At 41.5% G+C, this 27903-nt stretch overlaps 1 protein-coding gene across 1 annotated transcript in view; it reads left to right on the forward strand.

Moving 5' to 3' along the window:
• The window catches only part of mtor (mechanistic target of rapamycin kinase), a 269702-nt gene that overhangs the window by 221939 nt on the left and 19860 nt on the right, over positions 1 to 27903 (forward strand). Inside the window, exon 27 of the mRNA XM_070874034.1 lies at positions 25007 to 25107. Within this exon, the coding sequence (XP_070730135.1) occupies positions 25007 to 25107 (101 nt within the window). The remainder of the gene's footprint in view (positions 1 to 25006; positions 25108 to 27903) is intronic.

The following is a 27903-nucleotide window of genomic DNA, read 5'->3' on the forward strand; positions in this document are numbered from 1 at the left end:
TTAGTTTGGAGTACGTTTTCACTGTGGAAACTTTGAAATCAGGCGTCAGTGGCTGGACACGCCCCCTTTTGAAAAAAAAATTCTATTCCAAAGTGAAACTGTTCTACCTGACTAGAACTGCAGAAAACTAAATGTGGAGAATTCCGATTTCTGAGATACTCCGTTCTACACCAGTTGCTCCTAAAAATCAGGAGCAAATCATGTGGAAACTTGGGGCCAAAGAGAGCACATGGAATTGGAGGCAACCAATTGGCTTGGATAGAGAATTGGTTAGGAGGTAGAAGACAGAGAGTAGGGATAATGGGTACATACTCAAATTGGCAGGATGTGACTCATGATATCCCCCAGGGATCTGCACTGGGGTCTCAGCTTTTCATTATATTTATAAATGACTTGGATCAAGGAATAGATAGCTATATATCTAAGTTTGCTGATGACACTAAGTTAGATGGCACAGTCAACAGTGTAGATGGGAGCAGAAAATTGCTTGATCCAAGTCATTTATAAATATAATGAAAAACTTAGACCCCAGTGCAGATCCCTGGGGGATGTCATGAGTCACATCTTGCCAATTTGAGTATATACCCATTATCCCATTAGCTTAAGTGAGTGGGCAAAACTGCAGCAGATGGAGTTCGATGTGGGGAAAGTGTGAAGTCTTTGGACCTAAGAAAGATGGATCAGAGTATTTTCTAAATGGTAAGAAACTAGGAACTGTGGATAAGCAGAGATTTAGGGGTCCAATACTGAAATAACTAAAAGCTACAAAAAATAATTAAAACGGAGTGACTCCTGCCAACGAACCGGAAGCTGCACAGAAACATTCTGCGCATAACTGTTGGGTACCAAATTTTAAAAATAACGTTCACCACAACGGACGGAAGATCTCCAGCTTCCACTGTAATTTGCTTTTGTTTTCACCTAATGCTTGGTATGGTTACTTACACAGTCACAGGAACAAATCCTGGCAGATAACATACACATCTTTAAATGTCTGAAATATCTGCTAATCATTCTGTCTCGTTTCCCACCATCTCCAGTTCTGCATTAGTGGCACTGCTTCTGATGGTTGGAATAGGATCACAAGGATAATTTACATTCTCTCAAAATGTTCATTCAGTCAGATTTCAATACATTTATTTCCCATCCTTGCTTTGAATTTACAATTAAGTCCCATGCCCTTTTGTCTCAATTCATTGGATCTCTCACTTCACAGTTTATTTAAAATTTACGGTTCTAATAGGACAAACAGCAACTTAAAAAAAAACTCACTGTTCAAATTTTATTTAAAATTAACAGTTCTAACAGAATTCTCTAAATCTGCTTCTTTGTTCCTCATTTTGGGAAGTCCGGCGACAACAAACAAAAATAAAACACTGGAACGGCACATGTGCAGCTACCTCCAATTCGTTGGCAGCAGTCGCGCCTAATTAAAAAGGCTAATGGAATGTTGGCCTTTATCTCGAGGGCTAGAACAGAAAGGAGTGGAAGTTATCTTACAGCTATACACAGCTCTGGTTATACCCCATCTTAGAGTACTGCATTCAGTTCTGGGCACCGCATCTGAGGAAGAGATGCAGCACAGATTCACCAGAATTATACCAAGGCTAAAAGGGTAAGAAACATAGAAACATAGAAAATAGGTGCAGGAGTAGGCTATTCGGCCCTTTGAGCCTGCACCGCCATTCAATGAGTTCATGGTTGAACATGCAACTTTGAGGGCAACGGAGGCCATCGCCCGTCCCTTCGGGTTAAATTATGAAGAACGGTTGCATGGACTAGGCTTGAGTTCCCTTGAATATAGAAGATTAAGGGGTGATCTAATTGAGGTTTATAAGATGATTCTGGCCTCTTGCACATCCTCAATTTTAATCACTCCACCATTGGTAATCGTGCCTTCAGCTGCCACGGTCCTAAGCTCTGGAATTCCCTCCCTAAACCCCTCTGCCTCTTTATCTCTCTTTCCTCCTTTAAGATGCTCCTTAAAACCTACCTCTTTGACCAAGCTTTTGGTCATCTGCCCTAATATATCCTTAGTCCTGGTTCTAATTTTTAAACTATACCTCCTAGTCCTAGACTCCCCAACCAGCAGAAATAGTTCACTCTATCTACCCTATCTGTTCCCCTTAATATTTTTCGGACAAGACGTTAAACCAAGGCCGCATCTGCTCTCTCAGGTAGCACTATTTCAAAGAAGAACAGGGAAGTTATCCCTGGTGACCTGGTCAGTATTTCCCTCAAATCAACATAACAAAAACATTATCTGGTCATTATCCCTTTGCTGTTTGTGGGAGCTTGTTGTGCATAAATTGGCTGCTGCGTTTCCCACATTACAACAGTGACTACACTCCAAAAGTACTTCATTGGTTGCAAAGTGCTTTGTGACGACCGGTGGTCATGAAAGGCGCTATATAAATGCAGATTTTTCTTTCCTTATGTGGCTTGATATCAAATTTTGTTTCATAACGCTCCTGTGGAACACCTTGGGACATTTTATTACGTTAATGGCGCTACATAGATGCATGTTGATTCAAGGATTTGGTAGGGTAGATATAAACTTTCCTCTGGTGGGAGAGTCTAGAACAAGGGGGCAAAATCTTAAAATTAGAGCTAGGCCATTTATTGGTGATGTCAGAAAGTACTACTTCACACAAAGGGTTGTAATAATCTGGACATCTCGCTCCAAAAAGCTGTTGAGGCTAGGTCAATTGAAAATTTAAAAACTGAAATTGATCATCTTTGTTGGGCAAGAGTATTGTGGGTTGCGGAACCAAGGCGGGTAACATAGAAACATAGAAAAAAAGTGCAGGAGTAGGCCATTCGGCCCTTCGAGCCTGCACCACCATTCAGTAAGATTATGGCTGGTCATTCACCTCAGGCTGGATAGCTCTTAGTCGGCCGGCGTGGACACGATGGGCTGAAATGGCCTCCTTCTGTGCTGTAAATTTCTATTTCTACCCCTTTCTATACCCTTTGATCCCTTTAGCCATAAGGGCCATGTCTAACTCCTTCTTGAATATATCCAACGAACTGGCATCAACAACTCTCTGCAGTAGAGAATTCCACAGGTTAACAACTCTCTGAGTGAAGAAGTTTCTCCTCATCTCTGTCCTAAATGGCTTACCCCTTATCCTCAGGCTGTGACCCCTGGTCCTGGACTTCCCCAACATTGGGGATATTCTTCCTGCATCTAGATGGAGATCAGCCATGATCCAATTGAATGGCGGAACAGGTTCGAAGGGTTGAATGGCCTACTTCTGTTCCTATGATTTTCAAGATACTGGTTTAGGCAACGTAGGATCAGGTATTTTGTGTAGCGCTTTAACACATACAAAGTTATTTGGGAATTGTAAGGTGGACTCGTGTCAGCTTTCTCTCCAGTGTGCTAATGTCTCATTACCAATCAGGCACAGTAATGTTTGGCATCTCCCCAGATCTAAACTTATGGGAGTGTGAGTTTAAGTGGGTTGATCCTTGCTCAGATGTTTTTGGAATTATAGACACATTTTCCAGAAAGCTGCATTTTGTCATACATCTGATACTCATTTATGTGCTAGTTTGTAGAGCTGTTGAGCCCAAAATGCTCAAGGGGCCAAATGTGTGGTGACATGTCAGATTATCGAAACTGAATACGTGGGTGAGTTCAGAGTTGTGATAGACTGGCTCTTTTGTATAACCCAAGTGTCTTGTCTATTTACACAATCGCTTACAGAGCTCATATTTTTTGCATTAGGCTCTTTTGAAAGGTTACATAATAGTGTCATTGATCAAACTTTCCTGAAATTGCAGCTGTCCTTGATACTAAATTTTGAGGAGCTGACCCTTTGGGGACTTCAATGACTTGAATTTGAAAAGCTCTTATTTTGGTCTGGCTGACATCCAAGAGGCAGTTATTAACTCTTAAAACACATGTCATAGCTGTGCCAAGTGTAAGGAGTTCCTGTTTTTTCAGCAGGGTGAGGCTTATGAGATCAATTAGGCCCAGAATTCTGAATTAGATTACCTTGATTAATATAAACATTGAATTTATTCAATGTAGCTTTATTCAGTATTACTGTTGAAGGGGCCCGACATCATATGGGGTGTAAGTGTATTTGTGTAGTTTGAATGCATAGTGATCCCCTTTGTTTATTATATGAGCAGAATCTGTATATTATTCAAAATGGGTAGTTTTTTTTTAAAAGCTCTTATTGGCCCCAAGTTTCCACATGATTTGCTCCTGATTTTTAGGAGCAACTGGTGTAGAACGGAGTATCTTAGAAATCGGAATTCTCGTCATTTAGTTTGCTCCAGTTCTAGTCAGTTAGAACAGTTTCACTTTGGAACAGAATTTCTTTTTCAAAAGGGGGCGTGTCCGGCCACTTACGCCTGATTTCAAAGTTTCGTGAGTGAAAACTTACTCCAAACTAACTTAGAATGGAGTAAGTGAAGATTTTTGTACGCTCGAAAAAACCTTGTCTACACTTCAGAAAATCAGGCGTAGGTTACAAATCAGGCATAGGGAATGGTGGGGGGGGGGGTTTAAAGGGAAGTTTACAAACATTACACACTTCAGTTTTACAAATAAAGAGCCATCATCAATAATAAATGATAAATACATCAATAAATCAACCAATAAATCAATCAAAAAAAATTAATAAGAAATAATTTTTTTTTTTTTTTAAATCAATAAATAAAACATTTTCTACTTACCGTCTGCAGCACCGGGAGCCCTCCAACTGCGTGCTGGGATGCCCCCCCCCCCCCAGTGTGTCTCTGTCAGTGTCTCTATCTCTCTGTCTGTGTGTGTCTCTCATTCTCTGTCTGTCAGTGTCTGTGTTTCTGACAGCGAGGGGAGGGGAGGGGGAAGAGGGGGGTAGAGGGAGAGAGGGGGGAAGCAGAGGGAGGGATGGGGGAGAGGGGGGAGAAAGGAGATGGGGGGGGGGGAGGAGATTGGGGGAGGGAGGCTGAACGGGCCGGGCCTGAGACTTCGGGCAGGGCCCGTCCCCAGCACCAGATTTACAGGTAGGTGGAGTTGGGTCGGGTCGGGGGGAGCGCGGGTCGGGGGGGCTGGTGGGAGGGAGGTGAGGTCGGTTCAGGTCGGGGAGAGGGAGGTCAGGTCGGGGGGAGGGAGGCCAGGTCGGATCCAGTCCGGGGGCGGGGGGGGAAGCGGGAGTCAGGTCGGTGTCGGGTCCGGTCCGGAGGCGGGAAGCGGGAGTCGAGTCGGGTCAGGAGGAAGCAGGAGCTGGCCGTGGGAGGAGCCTTATTCACGCAGCCCCAGTGAGGCCATTCGGCCAGGGCTAGGAGCTGCGTGCTTTGGCCCCTCCCACACAGTTTTGGGTCCCTGGAGCTACTGAACATGCGCGCCCACTGTAGCGCGCATGTGCAGAGGTCCCGGCACTGTTTTCAGCACAGGGACCTGGCTCCGCCCCCTACAGCTCCTGCTGCGCTGCGCCGAGGGCCAGAGGACCTGCAAGTAGGTGGAGAATCTGGAGGGTTTTTTTAGGCGCACTTTGTGGCGCGAAAAACGGGCATCCAGGTCGGGACTGCGCCGTTCTCGGCGCGGCTCGAAACTTGGGCCCATTAATACTGCAGTAAATCACTGCTGAAGCACTTGACATCTTGCATATTTTGTTTGATTTTTGGAATATCAGTTAATTTCTTAACTGTTTTCCTTCCATTTTACCTCTTGTCACAACGACCATGAAGAGGACTTCTAATTAATGGCTGAAAATGTTTAAATCTTTGTATTTTTAACTATCACTAATGCTCTCTCTATTTTATCAATATTACTTGGTTACCATTCCTTTGATTCCTCTAATTTTCTTCGAGTTGCAGATATGATTTTCCTCGTGCATCCTTGCTGGCTTGAAATCAATACTTGATGAGCTGTCAGTGACTCAAATTCATTCTTTCCCAGGACCTCAAAATTGTGGAACTCCTTGCCTCCCCACAGTCTTCCCTTTCTCCTACAATCTACAGGTTTTTAAAACTAATCTTGTGTTTTGTATGCGCAAAAAGTGCAGGATTATTATTCGATTTTGTGCAGTGTGCTCCACTTTTGTCAATAATTTTCCACACATTTTGTGTGAACATTGTGTGAGGCTTTATAACACTACAAGTAACAAAGCACTTTTTGTACTAGTGGGACAGTTTAGAACTTTCTCCCCTACATTTTTCCCTAGACATAGAGCCAACATTAAATAATTCATCTGCGTCTCTGGGTACAAACAGATGAGCCTCTCGCAGAGAAATCCTTCAAGCAAATATGAGATTCCTACTTGAATGATCTGAGACTGAGTTTAAGTACTTGAGTGTACTAGTGATAACCAGCAGTCCTATTAACAGAGGCTAGACTTCAGTGGATGTTGGCTTACAATGTGGTTAAATTATTGGCCCAAAAATTGTGATCGGCAGGCGCCTCCAACCGAAATGTTTTTTCCGAAAGTACCTGGTGGTCCCGGAGGAATTATACCTGCAGTCACAGGCCTCGATGCGCAGCCCGGCGTATGGGCTCATGCACCCCAGGAACGTAAGCGTAACCTGGGATCGCGTGGGCCTGGACCACCAATCACAATGTAATATTCTCATTGATAATAATGGGAGCTCTGATTGTACGGGTTGCCATTACTATCAATGAGAATACATCCCCAAAACACAGACACAACATAATAAATCCAAAAAAATAACTCACATATTTAAAATTAATTGAAATTGAATTTTTTAGAAAAAAAAATATTTTTTTGAATTTTTTTAAAATATGTTTTAATAGTTACTAATAAACTTGCCTTAATGGACAGGGTTTTTAAATATAAAAATTTTGCGCTAAAATTTAATTTTTCTGTTTTAAAACTCTTAGGAACACAAATAGCCAAATCGTTGCCCCACAAATGTCCTTCTCCCGGGAATGCGTGCGCTCTGTCAAAAGACATTTTGACAGATTGCAAAAGCCGTTTTTGGCACATGTGCATCGCACGCCACGAACCGGTATTTGCAAGGCCTATTCTGGTGTGTGCGCACATCGTACGCACCCAGAGAGGCCACAATTTTGCTCATGGTTAGATTTTAGAGATGCGGGGCTGAGAGGCAAAAGGTTTCTCCACAGGCGGCGAATGTTTAAAGAGCAAATCAGTCAATCCATTCCAGGTATTTCCTCGTGGCCTTAATGGTGACACTGCCAGAGGTGTAGAAGCCTGTCCCATCAAGCTAATAAGGGGTGAATCATTTTAAAATGAGAGTAGGGGAAATTTCAGTAAAGGTACTTTATGCACTTAATGAAAATTGCACATATTTATACACCCTTAATAGGTCAACCTTTTTATAGTAATGATGCGATTCTGGTTAACGTATATCCATATTAGAGTAAACTTCAGTAAGGGTTGGGAGAGGGAATCTTGAATGAATTGTAAGTACCATTTTTTTTTTAACTTAAACATTTTTAATTCTTTAAGTTTTTTAAAAATGGGTTACATTTTTGTAGAGCTTGAGGGGGACGTTTGCTGGCAAATGGTGCACTTTTCTGTTCTTTGTTACTCAGTGTTGGCATCATTCCCATATCAAATATAGCATGGCCAGGCGCAGGACAAACGTCTCTATATTTACATCTCAACCTGAGAATAGCTCTCCCTACCGAACAAGCTTGAATAATTCTGTTTCTCTTCCTTGTGGCTTCGAGTGAAACTGAATAAGGGCAGTTTTACACTGTGGGCCTGCACCCACTGGAACTGGATTAAAACTGCCCAAGATTTATTTTTACAGAGGACCCTTGCAGCCCCAGAGCTAGAAGACTTTAATCCCGTCAGTCTGGGCTGGATTTAAGCCCGGGTCCCACAGATGAAAGGACAGTGTGTTAAGGCACTGTGCCACCCGATCCCAATGCAGGGAGGAATTCCAGCAAGTATTTGCTGAAAAAGAGCTCTTTGTGCTCTGATGCAAAGGGAAATGTATACGTGAGAGTTTAAGGCAGACTCTTGCAGGTGGCCTGCAGTGTGAGTCTAATTAGCACAGACAGCGTGGTTTTGGATGCACACGGGTACCAGAGATGTTGAGTTACTTCACTTTGTTGATTCTTCTTGGCAGAAAGTCAGTTATTCACACTTTGCTGCCCTGATGCATCAGTGGAATTTGACTTCCTATAGTTTGATTGTACAATGAAAACATTCCTTTTCCCTGAGATAGCTATAGTTAACGCACAATCTAACCCTTGGTTTGGCCTTGGCTTAGGAGGAGGTCCACTTTAAACAAAGATCTTGTTTTTTATATCATTGAACTAAATGTAGGTTTGAGCTTGGTACTATGCACTCCTACTAAGTGTATAACTGATTCTTCACGGGTAGCTTTCTGGGGAAAACACCTAAGAGGAGGCCATCTCAAAATACACTGTTGTACAAAGACTGACCTATTTGGAGGAGGGGGCAAGAAAGTAGTTTCAGGTTTTTAATAGATATTTTAGACTTGGTTAGAATGTTCATTGAAGCCTACGCTTAATAGCCAGTTTGGGGTCTGACCTCGTATGTTTCTAATGGACAGGATCCAAGTGGAATTCCTGTGAAACACAGGATGCTTTGCGGATTTAGCTCAAAACTTATACTATTCTAGTTCTTTTCATTTCATCCACACTGTTTCATTTGCATCAAGTATCATACTACAGATTAATTCGTCCCTCCCCTTAGAATAAAAGGCTTTCTTGATGCCTTGGAGATAAAGTCATTGGCCCCGAACTTGGTGGAAGCTAAGTTCCGCCCAAAGGACCACTGAAATGCTGACGGTACTTTGGGCAGAACTTTTATGAAAAAATCCTGGGAAGACCGCCCGGCGGTAAAAAAAGGACTTGTCCTATGAATCTGGGCGGCAGCGGGCTGGAGATCCCAATCTCAGCGGCAAATGCAGTCCTCGGCAAAGTACCGCCGAGGATTGAGTCGGGGCCCAGGGAGGGGGGGGAAACAGATAAAAAAATAAAAAGCCCCCGAAAATTAAAAAAACACTGCAAAACTCCACCTGAATCACTGGGGAAAAAATAGAGAAGTTTACTAACCTTTTTTTGCAGGTCTTCATACTTACTGTTGAGGTTAGACCTGCCTCCACACGGCGGTCTTTTTCCCTGCTACAGCGGACACCCGCCCGGACCAAACTGGCAGCTCGGGGGGCGGGAGGACACTTGCACGTGTCAGCGGGCGGTCCCCAGTGGTCTTCCCTCCCCACCGGCGGGAGGCCTCCACCAAACTCGTTCGGAGAGGAGACCGCCCAGAAAACTCGGTGGCAGCGGGCGATGAGTGCACCAAGTTCGGCCCCATTGTCTCTCAGCCATACAGGCTAGAAATGTTCCCGGTTCACTCCCTGGCCTATCCTCAGCCATATTAATGGCAGGAGTACTTAACTGTCAGGTTCGCCAGAGGAAATATCAGCCACTCTTGATTGTTCATTGACTCCTGCTGGAAACAGGCTTGTGCGATAGTGAAGAACGAATTAGGCAGGGATGTAAGGACCTCCGTACTTGAATAGCCAAGCAGCACACATTGTCGAGGGTTGCATTCCAGAGAGCCAACGTACCACGGGAAGAATGGGTGCCTTCAGGACAAAGTGATTAAAAATGAGCAACTCAAAGTTGCCTCCACATTATGCAATGTTCAGTTAGATTTTTTTTTCAAGTAATGGAACAGTGTGGTGATCAGTGTACTGCTATTCCAACAGCCATGTTAAGAAACAATATGATTTGGGTTCATGATTGCAGTTTTGCTGTAAATCAAATCTCCAATCTCAGCTTGTCCATGTGTACAATTATTTTCATTACAGTAAAAATATTTTTAAAGACTCTAAAAGGAACATATAATTAATTTGATAGCCCCCTAACCATGCACTATTCTTTCAATGTTTTATACCATACCAAGGGATGGAAATGAGCAGTTTTGCTAATTTCAACACATCATTGTATTTGATGCAGTATTTAGCTTGAAAGCTTACAATATACAAGGAAATTACAAACTCAATATAGTGGAACAATAAATATTAATGTAACAATAAGGGAAATGTCTCAGTAGATGTTTTTATTATCTATCGAGATCAAAATGTCATTAAAGAAAAACCAAGTTGTATTTTGAGGCGGTTTCTTATAACAAAATGAATATTATCGCATACAGACTAACATAAAGGGATATTGTATCATCTAAAAAGCCAATTTGATGATTGATGTTCTGTTGAGATATCCTGTTTGAATGTCAGAATTAGACTTCACTTATTTTAAATGATCCCACTGTAGGTCAAGGCTTGGAGGATAAACAGTGTAACTGAGTACCTTTTGAGAAACTCTTCCTGACTGGCAGTTCGGTGGCAGTTCAAAACTGTCAGAATATAGATATCACTCCATAACTTAACATGTGTCAGTGCTTTGAGTAGAGTTTCCACAGAAGCCCATTTTGTATTTCAGTACTCCACTTACAGAGTCAGAAAGTGGCACTACTTTCATCTTCCAATTATTGGAATAAATCCCAGGATTTTTTTTTTATTTTATGGGATGTGGGCATCACTGCCAAAGCCAGCATTTATTGCCCATCCCTAATTGCCCTCGAGATGGTGGTGAGCCAAGGTCAAGAGTCAACCACGTTGCTGTAGGTCTGGAGTCACGTAGGCCAGACTGAGTAAGGACGGCAGATTTCCATCCCTAAAGGACATTAGTGAGCCAGATGGGTTTTTGCGATAATCTTTTTTTTTAAATTCCAGATTTATTTAATTGAATTTAAATTCCCCAGCTACCGTGGTGGGATTTGAACACACGTCTCCGGATCATTAGTCTAGACCTCTGGATTACTAGTGCAGGAACATAACCACCATACCCGTATCATATTGTTGAGATGAGTTTACTGCTTTGAAGTCAGACCCAAGAATTCAATTTTTAATGATGCTGTGTATCACACAAGGTCATTACAGATGAGGAGAGCTATTTGGCCCAATTTAGTTCATCCATTCGAAAAGATCCTAAATTTTTTCCCACTACAGTATCTGATTGTTTCTTAAATGATGATTTGAAGATTTTGCCTAATGTGCAATAGTTACGAGTTCTATTCACATTTAATTTTTTGTGGCAAATATTCATGGTTAGCTTGCTCCATTAAATTGATGGGGAAATAACTTTCCTCGCTGAGGGCTCAATTGTGCTGGAATCATTCCAAGTTTATGGAATGAATATGCACAATTCAACACCATAAATGATCATTAAGGGGTGCAGTGGTTCAGTACATTGGAGCACCAATACCTGCCATCATCAGTCTGCATCTGATATCTGCGTTCCGGATCTGATGCCACAAGGAAAGTCCTGAGTGGAGGCCATCCACTTCCAGACACAGAGGAAGGGAACTTTTGGGGGGAGCGCCATCAGTGGGTCAAGACCAAACTCATTTATGCTTGTAACCTATTATTTGTTTCTTGTCTTGTTTTATTTTTATTTATTAAGAAACCAAGGAAAACGATACCACCAAAGCTGAAAAGAATAAAAGACAGGGTACGTTAGGATATGCGCGGTCATTAGTAAAGACCCAACGACCAAAGCGCGAGCGGCTGGAGAGAGAGCAGGAAAAAATGCAGCAGAGCCTGTGAATGCAGAGTAGCGAGCTGGAGCCAGGGGGCCCGGGTACAGTGTCAGTATTTTATGGATAAACTCACAAGCAAGGTTAATGTGCTCACCTACACTGCATTAGGAAATAGTGATTCGGTGGCACTAGACTTGAGTTTTAAAGCAACATGCACTTCTATTTTAATCGTCCCTTTAGTGTAACAATTCTCATGGCACTTCACAGACAGGCATAAGGCAAATTTGAAGATTGTAGTTAAAAGTAATTTCTAATTTGAAATTAAGATTGAGATAAAATGGTTTAAAGTGACAATAGATTAAGGTAGGCCTGCCTGTCTGTCACCATTGATGAGTGGCCTTGGTGGAGAAATATACCTTCACCTAAAAATAAGTCAATGTTTATTAAATGGCAGATAAGATGTGATAGTGAATAGTCCTTCAATTTTACAAGGGAACCTACAACTCAAGTGACACAGAAAGACTTAGCGAGGACTTTCCTATGAGTTAAAGAAAAATTGCATTGCCTGATCACGTGTTTGACTTTTTTTATATCGGCGGATACCTTTGACCACAAAAAAAATCCGAAAGTACCTGGTGGTCCTGCTCCAACGTCGACTTCAAGTCCCAGGCCTAGCTGCGCAACCCAGCCCAGCCCAGTGCAGAGGCCCACGGATCCCAGGAGCTTGGAGTTCCCATTACTATCAATGACAATACCCTTAAAAACGAAGAAAACATGCACATAAATAAAAAGAACATCACTTTTTTTAAAAAAGTAATAGAAATTAAATTCAATGTTTATTTATTTTTAAAAAATGTTTTCATATTGTTAAACTTACCTTCATGGGCAAGGTTTTTAATATAAAAATAAGCTATTTTTTTTTTTATCTTTTAAAACTCTTACGCTAGTAAAAGCAGGCCGTACCCTTGCTTTTACCAGGCATACGAGTTGGAAGGACATTCACTGGGCAAGAGTTGCTTTCCGCCCATGAAGGCGCCTATACCCGGAACTTGCAAAGCCTCTTCGGACGCGGGCACACATCGTACGCACCCGGAGAGGCCGCAATTTACGGCCCAATGTGTGTCTAATATTTGCATATTTAAAAGAGGTGAAAATAGATGAATGGTCCAAGCATCTTACAGATTCCTGATATATAAGTATCCTACAGATAGCTGATACACAAGTGTAGAATGGACCCTTTCATACTCTTTCTCTCCTCCCACCCCTGAGTTGTAAAGGTTTTCGATGCTAGGCTGAGCAACGGTGAATTGAACAGAGACAAGTTTAATGGATAGCTTGCGTGTAAGAGCTATGTGTGTAAAACAAACAGGGAGGAATATAATCATTTGTGCAACCTATGAGAGGGGTTGTTTGGAAGAAATAACTGATTTTCTGGTAGTTAGAGATCTCCACACTCTTTAAGATACTGTCATGTACAGATCTTTCCAACAACATGACATTGTGAAGACAAGGAAGCACAGCTGTAATTTTATACTTATGTATTTAAAGGAGGGCCTTTGAACAATTCCTAAAATCCAGGGAGAGAAGAATATACAGCTCCAGTGTAGTATTTCTAGAATGACTGGCTTGCTCCAGTAGCCACAGCAATTATGTGGTGCAGTTGAGTTTCTTAACTGTGGAATCTGACCACATGATGTTGCCAAGAGAGGTAGCATGTAGATGAGAACAGACCAATGGTGGATCCTTGGAAGGACTCTGGAGGTGGCAGTATGGTGGTGGGAGTGAAGTCATTGTTGGAGATCGTCTTGCTGTGATAGGTAAGAGTGGAACCAAATGAGGGCAGTCTCACTGAGCCATACAACAGAGGGGAGGTGCTGGAGTATAGTGTAACTAATTGGATCAAAGACGACAGATAGGTTAATGCACATGGTTATAGTCAGAGAGAATGTAATTTGTGATTTTGTTTCGGGCTATTTTGTTGCTGTAGGAGAGGTGGAAACCTGATTAGAGGAATTAAGTTTGGCGTTGGGGAAGAGATGGGCATGGATCTGCTGGGGGGGCAACACCATTGTACTTCACTCCCATGCTATGAAACATTGTACTTTGACTAAAGTAGGATCTAGATATTCAAGAGTCCAAATTATTACCTTTGGCATTACTTATCATAGGGACACTGTTTTAAGTCAAGTTCCATTTTTTTAATTACATGAGATCCAGATATTTTGGGGATTACAATTTGCTATTTAATTCACTTATAACTAGACCCAGTAGTTTGTGGTGACTGGAAAAAGTGAAGTTCAGTTTCATCACATGGGATTTTTACTAGTGTTGTGGAGGTCGTGTTCCCATGATATAATTTATTTTTCCATGTAAACTTCAAATCAGTAACCTGGCTTACCACAGACGATTCTAACTCTTTTTTTTGATACTAATGACTTTCACATTATGTAATCCTGAGGGATATTGCGAAGAATGGTGCATGGGTTAGATGATACATGAAATTCTCATCCTTGGAGGCAGATAAGAGAAATATACCTATTATTTTCTGAGTTCCAAAAGCATTCATGTGGGAAAGGAGCAGAGAGATGGTTAAAGGAAGAGAGGCTTTTGTTTTGCCCATGTGCAGCATCACAAGAGATGAAATCAGTGTTGTATAACACCAACTTGAGGTACCTGTTTTTTTTATGTTGGCGCAAATCTTGGCTTATGCCACTACTGAGCTTTATCCGTCCCTACAGTGGTTGCAATTGAGGCATCTAATTCAGGAAGAGAGTGAGCATTTGATATATAAAGCAAAATGGTATTTTAATTGTTTAGTTTAACACAGAAAAAAAACTGTATGCAAACTTCTGTGCAAATTGATGCAGGTGTGCTCTTGTGGTGCAATTTTCAATTTATTTGAGAAAACAATAGTTAATGAAAAAGATGAGAGAAGAGTCGATTAGCCATTATACTTCATTTAATGGCTGCTTCACTGATGTTCATTTCCCCGAACTGCATTATCCTATCACTTTCATGCAGCCTTGAGAAACAGGAGATAAAAATCCCTATTTAAATGTATATTAAACTAATTATTAGCACAAAATAATTTAGGTGAGGTCCATATTTCTTGGAAGTAAATTAAAATATATACTTAGCCATTCTGCTGTGAAAATTAAAACAAGTTTCAATAGATTTTGTTCACCCACTGATATCTCAGTAGTACCTCAGTGCATTTTATAGGTAGTGGAGAACTAGTGAAAATTCAGTGTATAAGCGATGAGCAGAATAGTTGCGAAATGATGCATAATAAAATCAACAAACTGATGTTGATTATCCTGCCAGAAATGTCCAAATAAACCTCATTACACACACACAACAAATTAATAGCCTTGTATGCAACCAGCAATTTTGTTATGTGTTTTTCTTTAGTCAAATAATTGCACACTACTTCAGAGTGTCTTCATATCATGATGGCTATGAGCCATATGATCAGTTTCAGCCTTACTGTTGTTGCCCATCAACAGACAGCAGTCTGTGGAGGAATGTTGTGACTTTTGAACGTTAGAAATTTGCAGTTCATTTTTCATTTACACTACAACTTGAATTTATCTGGCATCTTTAAAATAGAGAAAGGTCCCAAGGTGCTTCATTGAGGCATGAGGAAAATGGATGCTGAGCCAAAGAAAAAGAAATTAGTATGGAGGCAAAGGGTGGTTAAAGAGGTGGGTTTTAGAGAGGAGGAGAAATTAAAGAGTGGAATTTAGGCAGCTTGAGGCATGGGCGAGATGCCCAAGAGACAGAGCCAGAGGACCAGGAGGATTTTGGGGGTGGAGATTACAGCAATAGGGAGGGGTGACGCCATGGAGGGATTTAAAGACAAGGACAAGAATTTTAAGTTTGTGGATGAAATTTTTACGTTTTTCAAAATATGTCATCACATATCGGTTGCCCATTTTAAACTGCACAAGCTCCTAAAAGCTTTGATGGTAATTGTTTTTTTCAGTACTTTTCCCATTTCATGCAATTATGGACCATTACATTTCAATAAAAATGAAACTTGCATATTTTAACTAGAGTCTTGCATTGTTATTGCCTCGAATACAGCTTTTCATTAACTTTATTGCATCATGTTTAGTTTGAATAAAAAAACATTCTCTCGTGATGCTTGGAGCATGTGTTCAATAACCAGCCTGTTAGTCTGAGAAGCTATACCTCTATTTCCGACTCTTTGACTCTTTACTTGGCTTCTGTTCTATGTTGTGTTTTGTGTAGTGAATATTCACTGACCAGTTATCGTCAAGTGAATAGTTTTTTGTTTTCATGGAAAAGCGGATATAATCCCAGAATGCAAACCCCAAAATAATAGAATTCCCTGTAATAGGAACAGAATTTAACTTACTCAGTCACGGTAAACTATTTCCCCGATTATAGGACATAGCAGCCACTTTGTATATTGAAAGCAACTTTCTGGGAAAAAAGGATCGAGTTGCCAGTGCATTCCCAAAACACTAGCAATAATCTCAAAATCCTATGTTTTTAACAAAAAAGAATTTAACTTATTCAGAGCTTCCCTGTTTGACAAACATATAGTGAAAATTAATGTATGATTGAGATGTTTCTATATGTATACTGGAATAGAGATCAGCTTGAGGCCCCCGTTGCAACATGAAATAATGTTTATTAGTACTGCTAGTAGATAGTGATTTCAGTCATGATATTGAATGGTGGTGCAGGCTCGAAGCACCGAAATGGCCTACTCCTGTACCTATTTTCTATGTTTCTATGCAGGATTCTATCACGGTCTTAGCCAAATCAGATTACTACTTTAATTTTTCTAACAAGTCAAACCATTTGGTTTTTAATGCTTTGAAGCTTGAAAGTCATCTGAACATTATGCGTCTAACAGGTTCCATTGCACTGCATTATGCTCAATTACTTTGGGCAAAATGTTTATATTGGAATCACAGCACTGGAAATCTAATCAGTAATGCGCACTTGTTTCTTCATTATTGCTCATTTCCTACTTGTCTCACGTCAGTAACCTCAGTCTTCTCTCAAAGAAATGCCATGCCTCACAGCCTATTTTCAGCTCCCAGAAATTTTTTTTCGAAGATGACCACATGTGTGAAAACACATTACTGCAGCTTCACTAAGTGCGGGTGAGTGTCCTGCCAGCTGCTGGACCTCGTACAAATGAGCCTTCACAAAGGGTCATTGCTCATGGTGTCTGCAGACAGAGGGCTCAATTTTCCCCAAAGCTTATTGTTGGCGTATTTGGAGTTACGCCTGTTTTTTTTAGGACACGAGTACGCCAAAAAAAATGTTCCAAGTTTCCCAGTTTGATTTCTTCATTTTGGTGCAGCTTAGCCTGTCCTTTAGTTTTGTGGGTGAAGTCTTGATCTGCAGCAAAAAGATCGGGTTGCCACAGTAACCAGGGATACAATGCGAGCTGAGGCTGAAAAATGAAACATACAGCCAGCTCGCAACCTGCATAAGCACATGATAAAATACATTGCAGCAACTTCACAAGCACCTTAAAATACATTATAGCAACTTCACAAGCACAAATACATTGCAGTAACTTACTTCCATTAAAGTCTCTTTCTCCCCCCCCCCCCCGGCCATGCCGATCCCCACTTCTATCCCGGTCCACGCCCCCCACACCTAACCCTGGCCGAGTGGCCTCCTCCCTCCCGGTCCTGCAACAATTACTGGCCAAAGGCCCTCCTCCCTCCTGGTCCTGCACCTAGCCCTGACCGAGTGGCCTCCCGGTCAGTTCCCTCGCACATAGCCCTGGCTGAGTGGCCGCCTCCCTCCCGGTCTGCTCCCTCACATCTAGCCCTGGCCAAGTGGCCTCCCGGTCTGCTCCACCGCACCAATCCCGGGCCGAATGGCCTCCTCCCTCCCGGTCTCCGCACCTAACTATACCAAAAGGCTCTCCACCCCCCCCACCCTCGCTTCCCCTCTCTCTGACCTTTCCTGTTGCTGCTGTCTGGGCATCTGCTGCACTTACCTGCGCCGATTTCCTTACTTCACCAGAAGGATTTTCTGCAGAGGCCACTTACGCTGGCCTCAGAAGAACTGGAGTAACTCTCAGCTGACCAAACTTGCCTAACTGGCCAGAATTGGCGCAGGTGGCAGGTTACGCCCCCTTTGGCTGGAAAAAAACTTGCCTAAAAAAAATCGTAACTGAGTTACAGAAATAGGGAGGGGCGACGCCATGGAGGGATTTCAAGACAAGGACAAGAATTTTAAGTTTGTGGTACAAATTGATCTGGGAAACTTGTTTTTTTTTAAACTTAGGCCAAAAATAGTGGCCTGCGCCAAAAAAACAGCACAATTTACTGGAGAAAATTGAGCCCTGAGAGTTGGCTGACACGCTTTCTGTTTTGCAGTAGAGTGAAAACCAAACACAGCAGCCAGTAAAAGTGCCTTGTGGGTGACCCACGTGTGGACAGCTGGTAATGAATGTTGAGAAACGACAGACAAATATGAGAGTAGGCTTGTCCTGATCAGTTCTGCTCTGGGTGTGGCATGTCCTGTTTTATATCCCCAGTTAGGATCGTCAATTTTCTGGATCTTACTATTTTGATAACTCTTGTTTTGTGGGTGAAAGAGAGAGTGAAACAAACTTTAAGGTAACATTGAAAAACAAGCAACACATGAAGAAAGTCAAGAACTCTATTCTGATAACTTCCCAGTTCCTATACAATGACCTCAGCTGGAATTTCATACTTGTGGATGTTGGTTGACGATTGGCCGTGTACATGGTCGAAAGTTTGCCAGCATTTGCTTCCATGGACTACACATGAAAAATGGGGACCTGAATGATGTAGCAGAGGACTTTCTGCAGCCATGGAATCTACCACTTTCAGGAGAGGAGGAATAAGGGAGAAAATGAAGGAGAAAGTAAATGAAAAGCCAAACCTCCTCACTACATTCTTCAGCATTTCCATGCTTATATATAAATTGTAGGAGTTAGATTCTGAATTTGAGCCAGAAAATTAGTTATTTAACTGTTCCACTACTGATTCGGCCAAATGTTCTATTTCATTGGTTATTGATTTTGATCGAAGAAACTTTCTGATTGAAATGCATGGTTATGCTGCATTTCTTCGTGATTTGAATTTTCTGTGTTTTACAGCAATTTCTACTTGCAAACAATTCTGATGTACTATCTAGTCCATTGATGCTGTCCTTAGTCTGACATGCTGCAAGCCATCTGATCTGTTGAAGGTCTGTAATACGCTGGTGTTAGAAATGTACCTTCTATGTACCATATTCAAATTACCAGCTATACTTTTTAGTGTAGTTTATTCTGGCTCTCCAGAACGTTTAGAGCTCTGAATTTATTGCTCGTGCAAACAAAGTTGCCTAGAGGTAAATAGCATTTCATTTGACCTTGCCGAGAGCAGTATTAAAATAATCCATTTTCTTTGTAACATTTAACACAACTGGTCCATTTATCTATCTTTTGTGAGTTTTCTGAGGTTCCATGCTTAATCTGATCATCTATGCGTGTTAGAAATTGTTACCAATCTACCAGGAGCATGACATATGGTGATGAAATGTATCGCAGGTGTAGGTGGTCACAAGGCTTTAAAGGCTCTCATTTTTGATTCATTTTGATGTGTAAAATTAAAATGACTGCAGTTTGTTTTTAATGTCAATAAAGATTTGCATAGTGCTCTCAGGCACTCCCCTCAGACTGCTACCATCTGTTTCCATAATAATGTTATTCTCCTGGAACTAATCAGAGGCAGTGCCAAATCTAAACCAGTGACAGGTTTAATTTATACTAGATGCCATCACCTGTGGGTCCTGGCACTGGTTTTCTACTTAATCTTTCAATCCCTGTTAAATTAATGTTTTTATTCTGTTTTTTTTCTAGACTAAATTGGAGAAGACAGAATTGAGCTTTGTTCTGCTCAGTGTTCTAAAGTGAATAACAATGCATTTGAAGGGATTTTTTTCATCCCGCACGCCAGTTTGAATTCATATAGGTGACGGGAGACATTGATAACAGTTGGGGAAGGTTAAGGGAGTATATATCCCAACTGATTTTTGTTATGGGGAGGTTCATTTCCAAACTTGCTGAATTAGGTTTTTTATTTTAAAAATGCATAGATATTAATGTCCCAGATTTTGCGGTAGAAATAACGGTGAAGCTATCAGCGCTCACTGTTATTTAGGAGTAAATCGGACAGCAAGTTTAACACTGATATCAGGAAGTTGCTGTCTGAGTTGCTCTGCTCCTCCTAAATCTTCGCTGTAACAGTATCGCGACGAGAGACGTGGCATTCAGATACATGGAAGGGCGTGAATTTGCGGTACTTACCCACTAGTTATCCACTAAACACAGCAGAAAAAGGTGTAAGTGAATTTTCAATAGTCTTAATTATTGCCAAACAACCTCTCTGGCACTGAAAATTAACTTTTGAAAGTGTGACTACTCATTCTTTCAGATTGTAATTATTGTTGAAGATTTTTTTTAAATTTTAACTTCCTGTCTCTCTCATCTCTCCTAATCCCATCTTTTTTTCCCTCTTTATTTTGCTTTCTGTATATGATTTGACATTGAATTAAATATTCGAACTTTCACCTCCTGGTTCAGTTTCTGCATGCCTCAGTAAGGATTCTTCAATCTGATTGGGGTTAAGGAGCCACACCGTTGCTTGACCTGTTCACACAATTTGCAGATCCTCTGGAGAGGGCACTGCGCTGAAATGGATTTCTAGTAATTGCAGGTCGCAATGCAAAAACCCACAGAGAGTCTGTGGGTAAGTGCAATGAATGGCTGGCGCCGTTCGTTCTCCGCTAACTGCAAAATCCAGGCCATAATAAATGTAAAATCTGTTGTGTTGAATATACAATTCATGTACTCGAATATGAGTTTAGAGCATTATTAATGCATTATTACCTTGGTATGTTACCATTCTTCATTCCACACATTGTAGGAGTACATCCTAGTTTTGATAGGTGTTGAGAATGCATGTAAAAATGTCCTCATCAAACTGCAGAATGGTGGTACAGTCTGTTGTTGTTGTTTCCTCCAGTGTTGCATAAATGTACAAAGAAAAAGTCTGCTAGATGAACTCTCCAGCGGATACTCTGTACAGTCTAAGGCCTGGGAACCATAGTCAATTTGAGAAGCCAAGCAAGGGGCGTATTTCTAGACAATTTGGTACAAGACTTTTCTTTTGTACCTGTTTATAATAATCGTCCTGGTCCTGGACTTCATACAGTGGCCAGGAGGGAATGCCTTTTGACACTGTCCCCCATAGTCAGCAGTAGTCATAAATGCATCCCTGACTGACTGGGGCATCTTCCTGCAGGGGAACTGGACTCGGCAAGTTCTGGCACAGCAATTGATTGTAACCAACGATGATTAGCTCTGGGACATTTCCAGGGCATATCACAGGACAATGTGATGTGCATGTAGCCAGACTGCAATACAGTGGTCCTCTATTAATGTTAACAAGATGAGGATAAGGAACTTATTTTCACTGGCTTTGTGAATCTGCCAGTAGACTGCTATCTGGGCCACAAGATTATTCTCAGCTCAGCATTTACCGAACACAATTGCTTCCATGCCTCCTAAATTATATTACTTTGATATGTTCCGATAATGTGCAGAGGCTTCAGAATGAAGCAACTGGATAAGATTACCCACTTGTAGGGTTTTCTTTATTCTTAAGTATGATGCATCCTCCACACACGGCGTATAAATCAAGAAATAATGGAGGCTTGTAAAAAAAAAAGGAATGGCAATAATCATGGGCGATTTTAACCTTCATATTGATTGGACAAAACAAATTGCCAGGGTAGCCTTGAGGAAGAGTTCATAGAGTGTATCTGGGATAGTTTCCTTGAACAGTACGTTGCGGAACCAACCAGAGAGCAGGCTATCTTAGATCTGGTACTGTATAATGATTAATAAGTTATCTCGTAGTAAAGGATTCTCTAGGAATGAGTGACCATAACATGGTTGAATTTCAAATTCAATTGGAGGGTGAGAAAGTTGGATCTCAAACCAGTGTCCTCATCTTAAATAAAGGAGACTACAAAGGTATGAAGGCAGAGTTGGCTAATGTGGACTGGAAAAATAGATTAAAGTGTGGGACGGTTGATGAGCAGCGGCAGACTTGCAACAAAAATATATCCCAATGAGAATGAAAAATTGTGCAAGAAGGGATAACCATCCGTGGCTAACTAAGGAAATAAGGGATAGTATCAAATTGAAAAGAAGGGCATACAATAAGGCCAAGACTAGTGGGAGGTCAGATTATTGGGAAACTTATAAAAGCCAGCAAAGGACGACTAAAAAAATAATAGAGGGAAGATAGATTATGAAAGTAAGCTAGCACAAAATATAGGGCCCAAGTTTCCACACGATAAAAAACGGGTGCCCCTCCGAGCTGGGCACCCGTTTTTCGCGCCTAAAACGGCGCCAGAAAAAGAACTCGCGATTCTGGAGCGTTCTGCAGCTCCTTGTCTGCCTGGCGCGGCGCCCAGGAGGGCGGAGCCTACACTCGCGCCGATTTTGTAAGTGGGAGGGGGCGGGTACTATTTAAATTAGTTTTTTTTCCTGCTGGCAACGCTGTGCGTTGGAGTGAAAAAAACATTGGCATTCGGCCATTTTTGTAGTTCTTTGTAGCTGTTTAATTTTTGAACATTTTTTAATAAAAGCACATTGCCATCAGCACTGAGGCTTCCCTTCTCACTGTCTCTTCCCCCCCCCCCGCGGGAACGAACGCCTGCAACATTCTCCGTGCCTGAAGCACTTTCACACAGGCAGGAAGATGGTTTATTTAATCTTTTCTTTGCTTATAAAAGTTTATTCAGGTTGGATTTATTTGTAGAAGAATAAATAAGGATTTATTGTAGAATTTAATGAGTTCCCTCCCCCCCCCACCTCGTTCTGGACGCCTAATTTGTAACCTGCGCCTGATTTTTTAATGTGTAGAACAGGTTTTTTCAGTTCTACAAAAATCTTCACTTGCTCCATTCTAACTTAGTTTGGAGTACGTTTTCACTGTGGAAACTTTGAAATCAGGCGTCAGTGGCCGGACACGCCCCCTTTTGAAGAAAAAATTTTGTTCCAAAGTGGAACTGTTCTACCTGACTAGAACTGCAGAAAAAAAAATGTGGAGAATTGCGATTTCTAAGATAGTCTGTTCTCCACCAGTTTCTCCTAAAAATCAGGCGCAAATCATGTGGAAACTTGGGCCCATAAAAACTGATAGCAAGAGTTTCTACAGGTACATAAAAAGGAAAAGAGTGGCTAGAGGATGAGCCTGGGGAATTAATAATGGGGAACAGGGAAATGGCAGAGACTTTGAACAAATATTTTGTATCGGTCTTCACGGTAGAAGACACTTAAAAACTTCCCAATAGTGGATAATTAAGGGGCTATCGGGAGGGAGAAAATTAATACAATTACTATCACTAAAGAAGTAGTACTCGGTAAAATAATAGGACTAAAGGCGGACAAGTCCTCTGGACCTGATGGCTTACATCCTAGGGTCTTAAAAGAAGTGGCTGCAGAGATAGTGTATGCATTGGTTGTAATCTACCAAAATTCCCTGGATTCTGGGGAGGTCCCAGCGGATTGGAAAACCGCAAATGTGTAAAGCCCCTATTTAAAAAAGAAGGCAGACAGAAAGCAGGAAACTATCGAACAGTTAGCCTAACATCTGTCATTGGGAAATGCTGGAGTCCATTATTCAGGAAGCAGTAGCAGGACATTTGCAAAAGCATAATTCAATCAAGCAGAGTCATCGTGGTATTATGAAAGGGTAATCATGTTTGACAAACTTGCTGGAGTTCTTTGAAGATGTAACAAGCAGGGTGGATAAGGGGAAACCAATGCATGTGTTGTATTTGGATTTCCAGAAGGCATTCAGTAAGGTGCCACATAAAAGGTTACTGCACAAGATAAAAGTTCACGGGGTTGCAGATAATATATTAGCATGGATAGAGGTTTGGCTAGCTAACAGAGTCAGGAAAAATGGGACGGTTGACAAACAGTAACTAGTGGGTTGTCACAGGGATCGGTGCTGGGGCCTCAACTATTTACAATGTATAGTAATGACTTGGATGAAGGGACCGAGTGTAATGTAGCCAAGTTGGCTGATGATACAAAGATGGGCGGGAGAACAAATTGTAAGGAGGACACAAGAAATCTGCAAAGAGATATAGACAGGCTAAGTGAGTGGACAAAGGTTTGGCAGATGGGGTATAATGTGGGAAAATGTGAGGTTATCCACTTTGGCAGAAAAAATAGAAAAGCAAATTATAATTTAAATGGAGAAAAATTGCAAAGTGCTGCCGTACAGAGGGACTTGGCTTGTGCATGAAACACAAAAAGTTAGTATGCAGGTACAGCAAGTAATCAGGAAGGCAAATGGAATGTTGGCCTTTATTGCAAGGGGGATGGAGTATAAAAGCAAATAAGTCCTGCTACAACGGTACAGGGTATTGGTGAGGCCACACCTGGAGTACTGCATACAGTTTTGGTCTCCGTATTTAAGGAAGGATATACAAGTGCAGCATCCGGAATGTTCCGGGATCTGAACTCTGGACCGATCGGTGGCAGGGTCTGGACTCTAGACGCTGCACCTGTACTTGCATTGGAGGCTGTTCAGAGAAGGTTCACTTGGTTGATTCCAGAGATGAGGGGGTTGACTTATGAAGATAGGTTGAGTAGCTTGGAGTTCAGAAGAATGAGAGGTGATCTTAGTGAAACATATAAGATAATGAGAGGGTTCGACAAGGTGGATGCAGAGAGGATATTTCCACTCATAGGGGAAACTAAAACTATGGGCATAGGCTCAGGATAAGGGGCCTCCCATTTAAAACAGACAAGGAGGAATTTCTTCTGAGGGTTATAAATCTATGGAATTCTCTGCCCCAGAGAGCTGTGGAGGCTGGGTCATTGAATATATTTCAGACAGAGATAGACAGATTTTTGAGCGATAAGGGACTAAAGGGTTATGGGGAGCGGGCAGGGAAGTGGAGCTGAGTCCATGATCTTATTAAATGGCGGAGCAGGCTCGAGGGGTCAAATGGCCTACTTCTCCTATTTCTTATGTTCTTACACCAGAGTCCCACCCGTCCACCCTGTGGATCATGTAGATGTAATTTTTGGAGTAGGTTAGTGTTAAGTGCTTAGTTTTAGTTTAGCTTTCGGTCAATATAAACTGACATAATGGCATAACTAGTGGCTTCATACAATGTGGGAATAGGAGAGAGCTTGCATCACCATCTATCAGCAATGGCCAGATGGTGCTTCAATATGCATGCTCAGCAAAACCTCAAACTTGTCAAGCTAGGCATTACCTCCAAGATATATAGAGGTTGCATATTAGAAGAAGAATGGAGGAGCCCCTCGTGGTGAGTTTAAAAAAAAATGTACAAAAAGTGAACCAACTTGTAAATCAATAACATTCTAGGTATTTAAAAAAAAACGCAAGATAAATGAGTATTTCAGCTGCCTACACTTGTTGCACCTGTTCTTTCAGGGGACAGCTCCATCAGCAGTGTTGTGAAAAATGGACGGTGGTGTGCGAAGACACACAAGCGAAAATGGCGAGAATGGCAGCTGCAGCTGCATGGGGACTAGGTATGTGATTATCTTCAACTCTGAGGGGATAATGCAATTAGCATTTTCATCTCCATTCTATTTTGCTAAATTTACTAATGTGTTCTGGGATTGTTTTCTAATGAGTTTATATGAAAGCCAAATTTCTATACTGAAAGTAGATTTTGTGTATGTGTGTGAGAGAGAAAATAAAGTAGCTCTGGAGCTTTAAATTGTAACTAGCCTTTTTTTTAGATCAAGTGAGTACTGTAATGTAACAAGAGTACAGTTTATCAGTCTGTTAAAGATGATCTTGCATTGTGCAAAGATGCAGCTACAGTGGTGTCTCATTAATATGACATTACTCACTGACAAAAACCACAGGTGTTATTGCTGAGCTAGCAAGGTGCAGCCAGTGTGTATTGTGATCTGTATTTAATTATCTGTAGTTTTGCATGTTCATTGGAAGCTGATCTTTGTTTACTGTGATCTGATTTCCTATTAATCTGCCAGATTACTACATAGAATTACATACAAGTTACAGCACAGACTTTTTGGCCCAACTGGTCCATGCCTTTGGTTTACACGCCACACGAGCCTCCTCGCACCCTACTTCATCTAACCCCATCAGAATAATGTTCTTATCTAGCTTCCCCTTCAATGTATTGATGCATTTCATCTCAACTACTTAGTGTGGTAGTAAGTTTCACATTCTAACTACTCTCTGGGTAAAGAGGTTTGATTGAGCATAAAACTAGAATCAAAAAGTACAATCGTGGTGTTAAAGTCTGGTATATTAAGTTTAAAAATGATTGTTTATATTGTTTTTGACAAGATACCATGTATGGAGCAAGGGGGAATTTGGGCTAAAAGTATATGTTCCCTTACCCCACACCCCCAAGTTTAGTATTGTTCCTTGAATTTTATTTCATGAAATGCGATTCTTTTAAACCTGAAATTGGGGCAGTTCTATTATGCACTGCAACCTATAATCATTATAGGCTGTAGTTTGATAGAATAACCACATTCTTTGATAAAATGTGGCTTGTGGACAGTACAGTGTATTGCAGTACCAACATGAGGCGCCACAGAGTAGAGCGACTTGCACGATTTGATTTCCTCCACCACTGATTTGCTGATCTCAGCTGCAGTGCTATGGGAGGGGAGGAGAAGGGAAGACCTTTCTGGGCCATCGCCACACAACTGCTAGCAGCTAGTTCGCGACCATATTTGTGAAGGTTTAGGATTAATTTACTCGCCTTGGCTGCTGTGAATGGGTGGTCCAGGAAGATCAATGAGGATTGTAGGGGGGGAGAGGAGGAAAGATTTCATACCCTCAAAAATAAATAATGTGTGCGCTGTATATTTTGACTACTCTACAGAGCTTTTTTGAAGTAAGGATAATTGAAAACAAAAAATAATGAGCCTTTAGTATATTTGCTGATGCAGATTCCAAACAGCCCTGCTTCGATATATAGAACTTTTCTCCAGTATGAAATTTTAGCTACACTAAAAGCACACTCTGGATATTTTTCACTCACTGAGAGCAGCAATTGATTACTGAGGAGAGACCATTCGCAGCCGCCGGGCTCCAGACCATAATATGCTTCTTGCTGACATTACAGAAAAATCTCATTCTTTGGGTTCTAAGCTTTCTTTTCTTCAGTTGCCAGGGTGCAGGACGACTATTAATCCACAGAAATCTAAGTAATAAAGCTCCTGTTTTGTGAAATCTCATAACTTAAAAATCCTTATTTTAACATTTCTAGTTTTTCTATATATTTTAGCCAACTTAAATAAGTGAAAGATTGAAAGTAATGACTTAATGCTTGTTTTCTTTTAGGCATCTGGGGAGAAGTAACCCTACCAGTGCCAGCCTTACTCGTCCAGTGGCTGTTGATGAGTATACCCATTGACTCATTCTCTACCCGAAAGGGCTGTGGATGCTGAGTCGTTGAGTATATTCAAGGCTGCGATAGATAGATTCTAGGACTCTCGGCGAATCAAGGGACATGGAGTTCGGATAGGAAATTGGAGTTGAGGTCGAAGATTAGCGATGATAGTGAATGGCAGAGCAGGCTCGAGGGGCTGTGTGGCCTACCACGGCTCCTAATTCTTATGTTCTTAAAACTTTTCCCGTGTTTCATGTAAAAACAGATTGACCTGTTCACATTTACAACAACAACTTGTATAGCGCCTTTAACGTAGTGAAATGTCCCACGGCGCTTCACAGGATTATTACGAGATAAACAATTTGACACTGAGCCGCATAAGTAGAAATTAGTGCAGGTGACAGAGATAGGTTTAAAGAAGCGTCTTGAAGGAGTATAAAGAGGCAGAGAGGTTTAGGCAGGGAGTTCCAGAACTTGGGGCCAAGGCAACAGCAGGTACAGCCACCAATGATTGAGCGATTATAATGAGGGATGCTCAAAAGGGCAGAATTAGAGGAGCGCAGACATCTCGGAGGGTGGGGTGGGGAGGGTGACTGGAGGAGATTACGGAGATGGGGAGGGGAGAGGCCATAGAGGGATTTGAAAATAAGGATGAGAATTTTGAAATCAAGGCATTGCTTCACTGGAAGCCAATATAGGTCAGCGAGCACAGGGATGATGGGTGAGTGGGATTTGGTGTGAGTTAGGACATGGGCAGCCAAGTTTTGAATTTATGAAGGAACCATGTCAATCTTCAATGTCTGGGCTTTCAGTTGACTTTACTACAACTCTTTAAAGCTCTGTCAGCCCACTTCCAAAATGGACAGTGGGCCCCAAAAGGAAAAACATAGTAAGTATTGAAAGATACTTACTGTGGGAGCTTGATGTGTGCAAATTGGCTGCCGCG

Source organism: Pristiophorus japonicus, unplaced genomic scaffold (genome assembly GCF_044704955.1).
Source record: "Pristiophorus japonicus isolate sPriJap1 unplaced genomic scaffold, sPriJap1.hap1 HAP1_SCAFFOLD_650, whole genome shotgun sequence".
Lineage (NCBI taxonomy): Eukaryota > Metazoa > Chordata > Chondrichthyes > Pristiophoridae > Pristiophorus > Pristiophorus japonicus.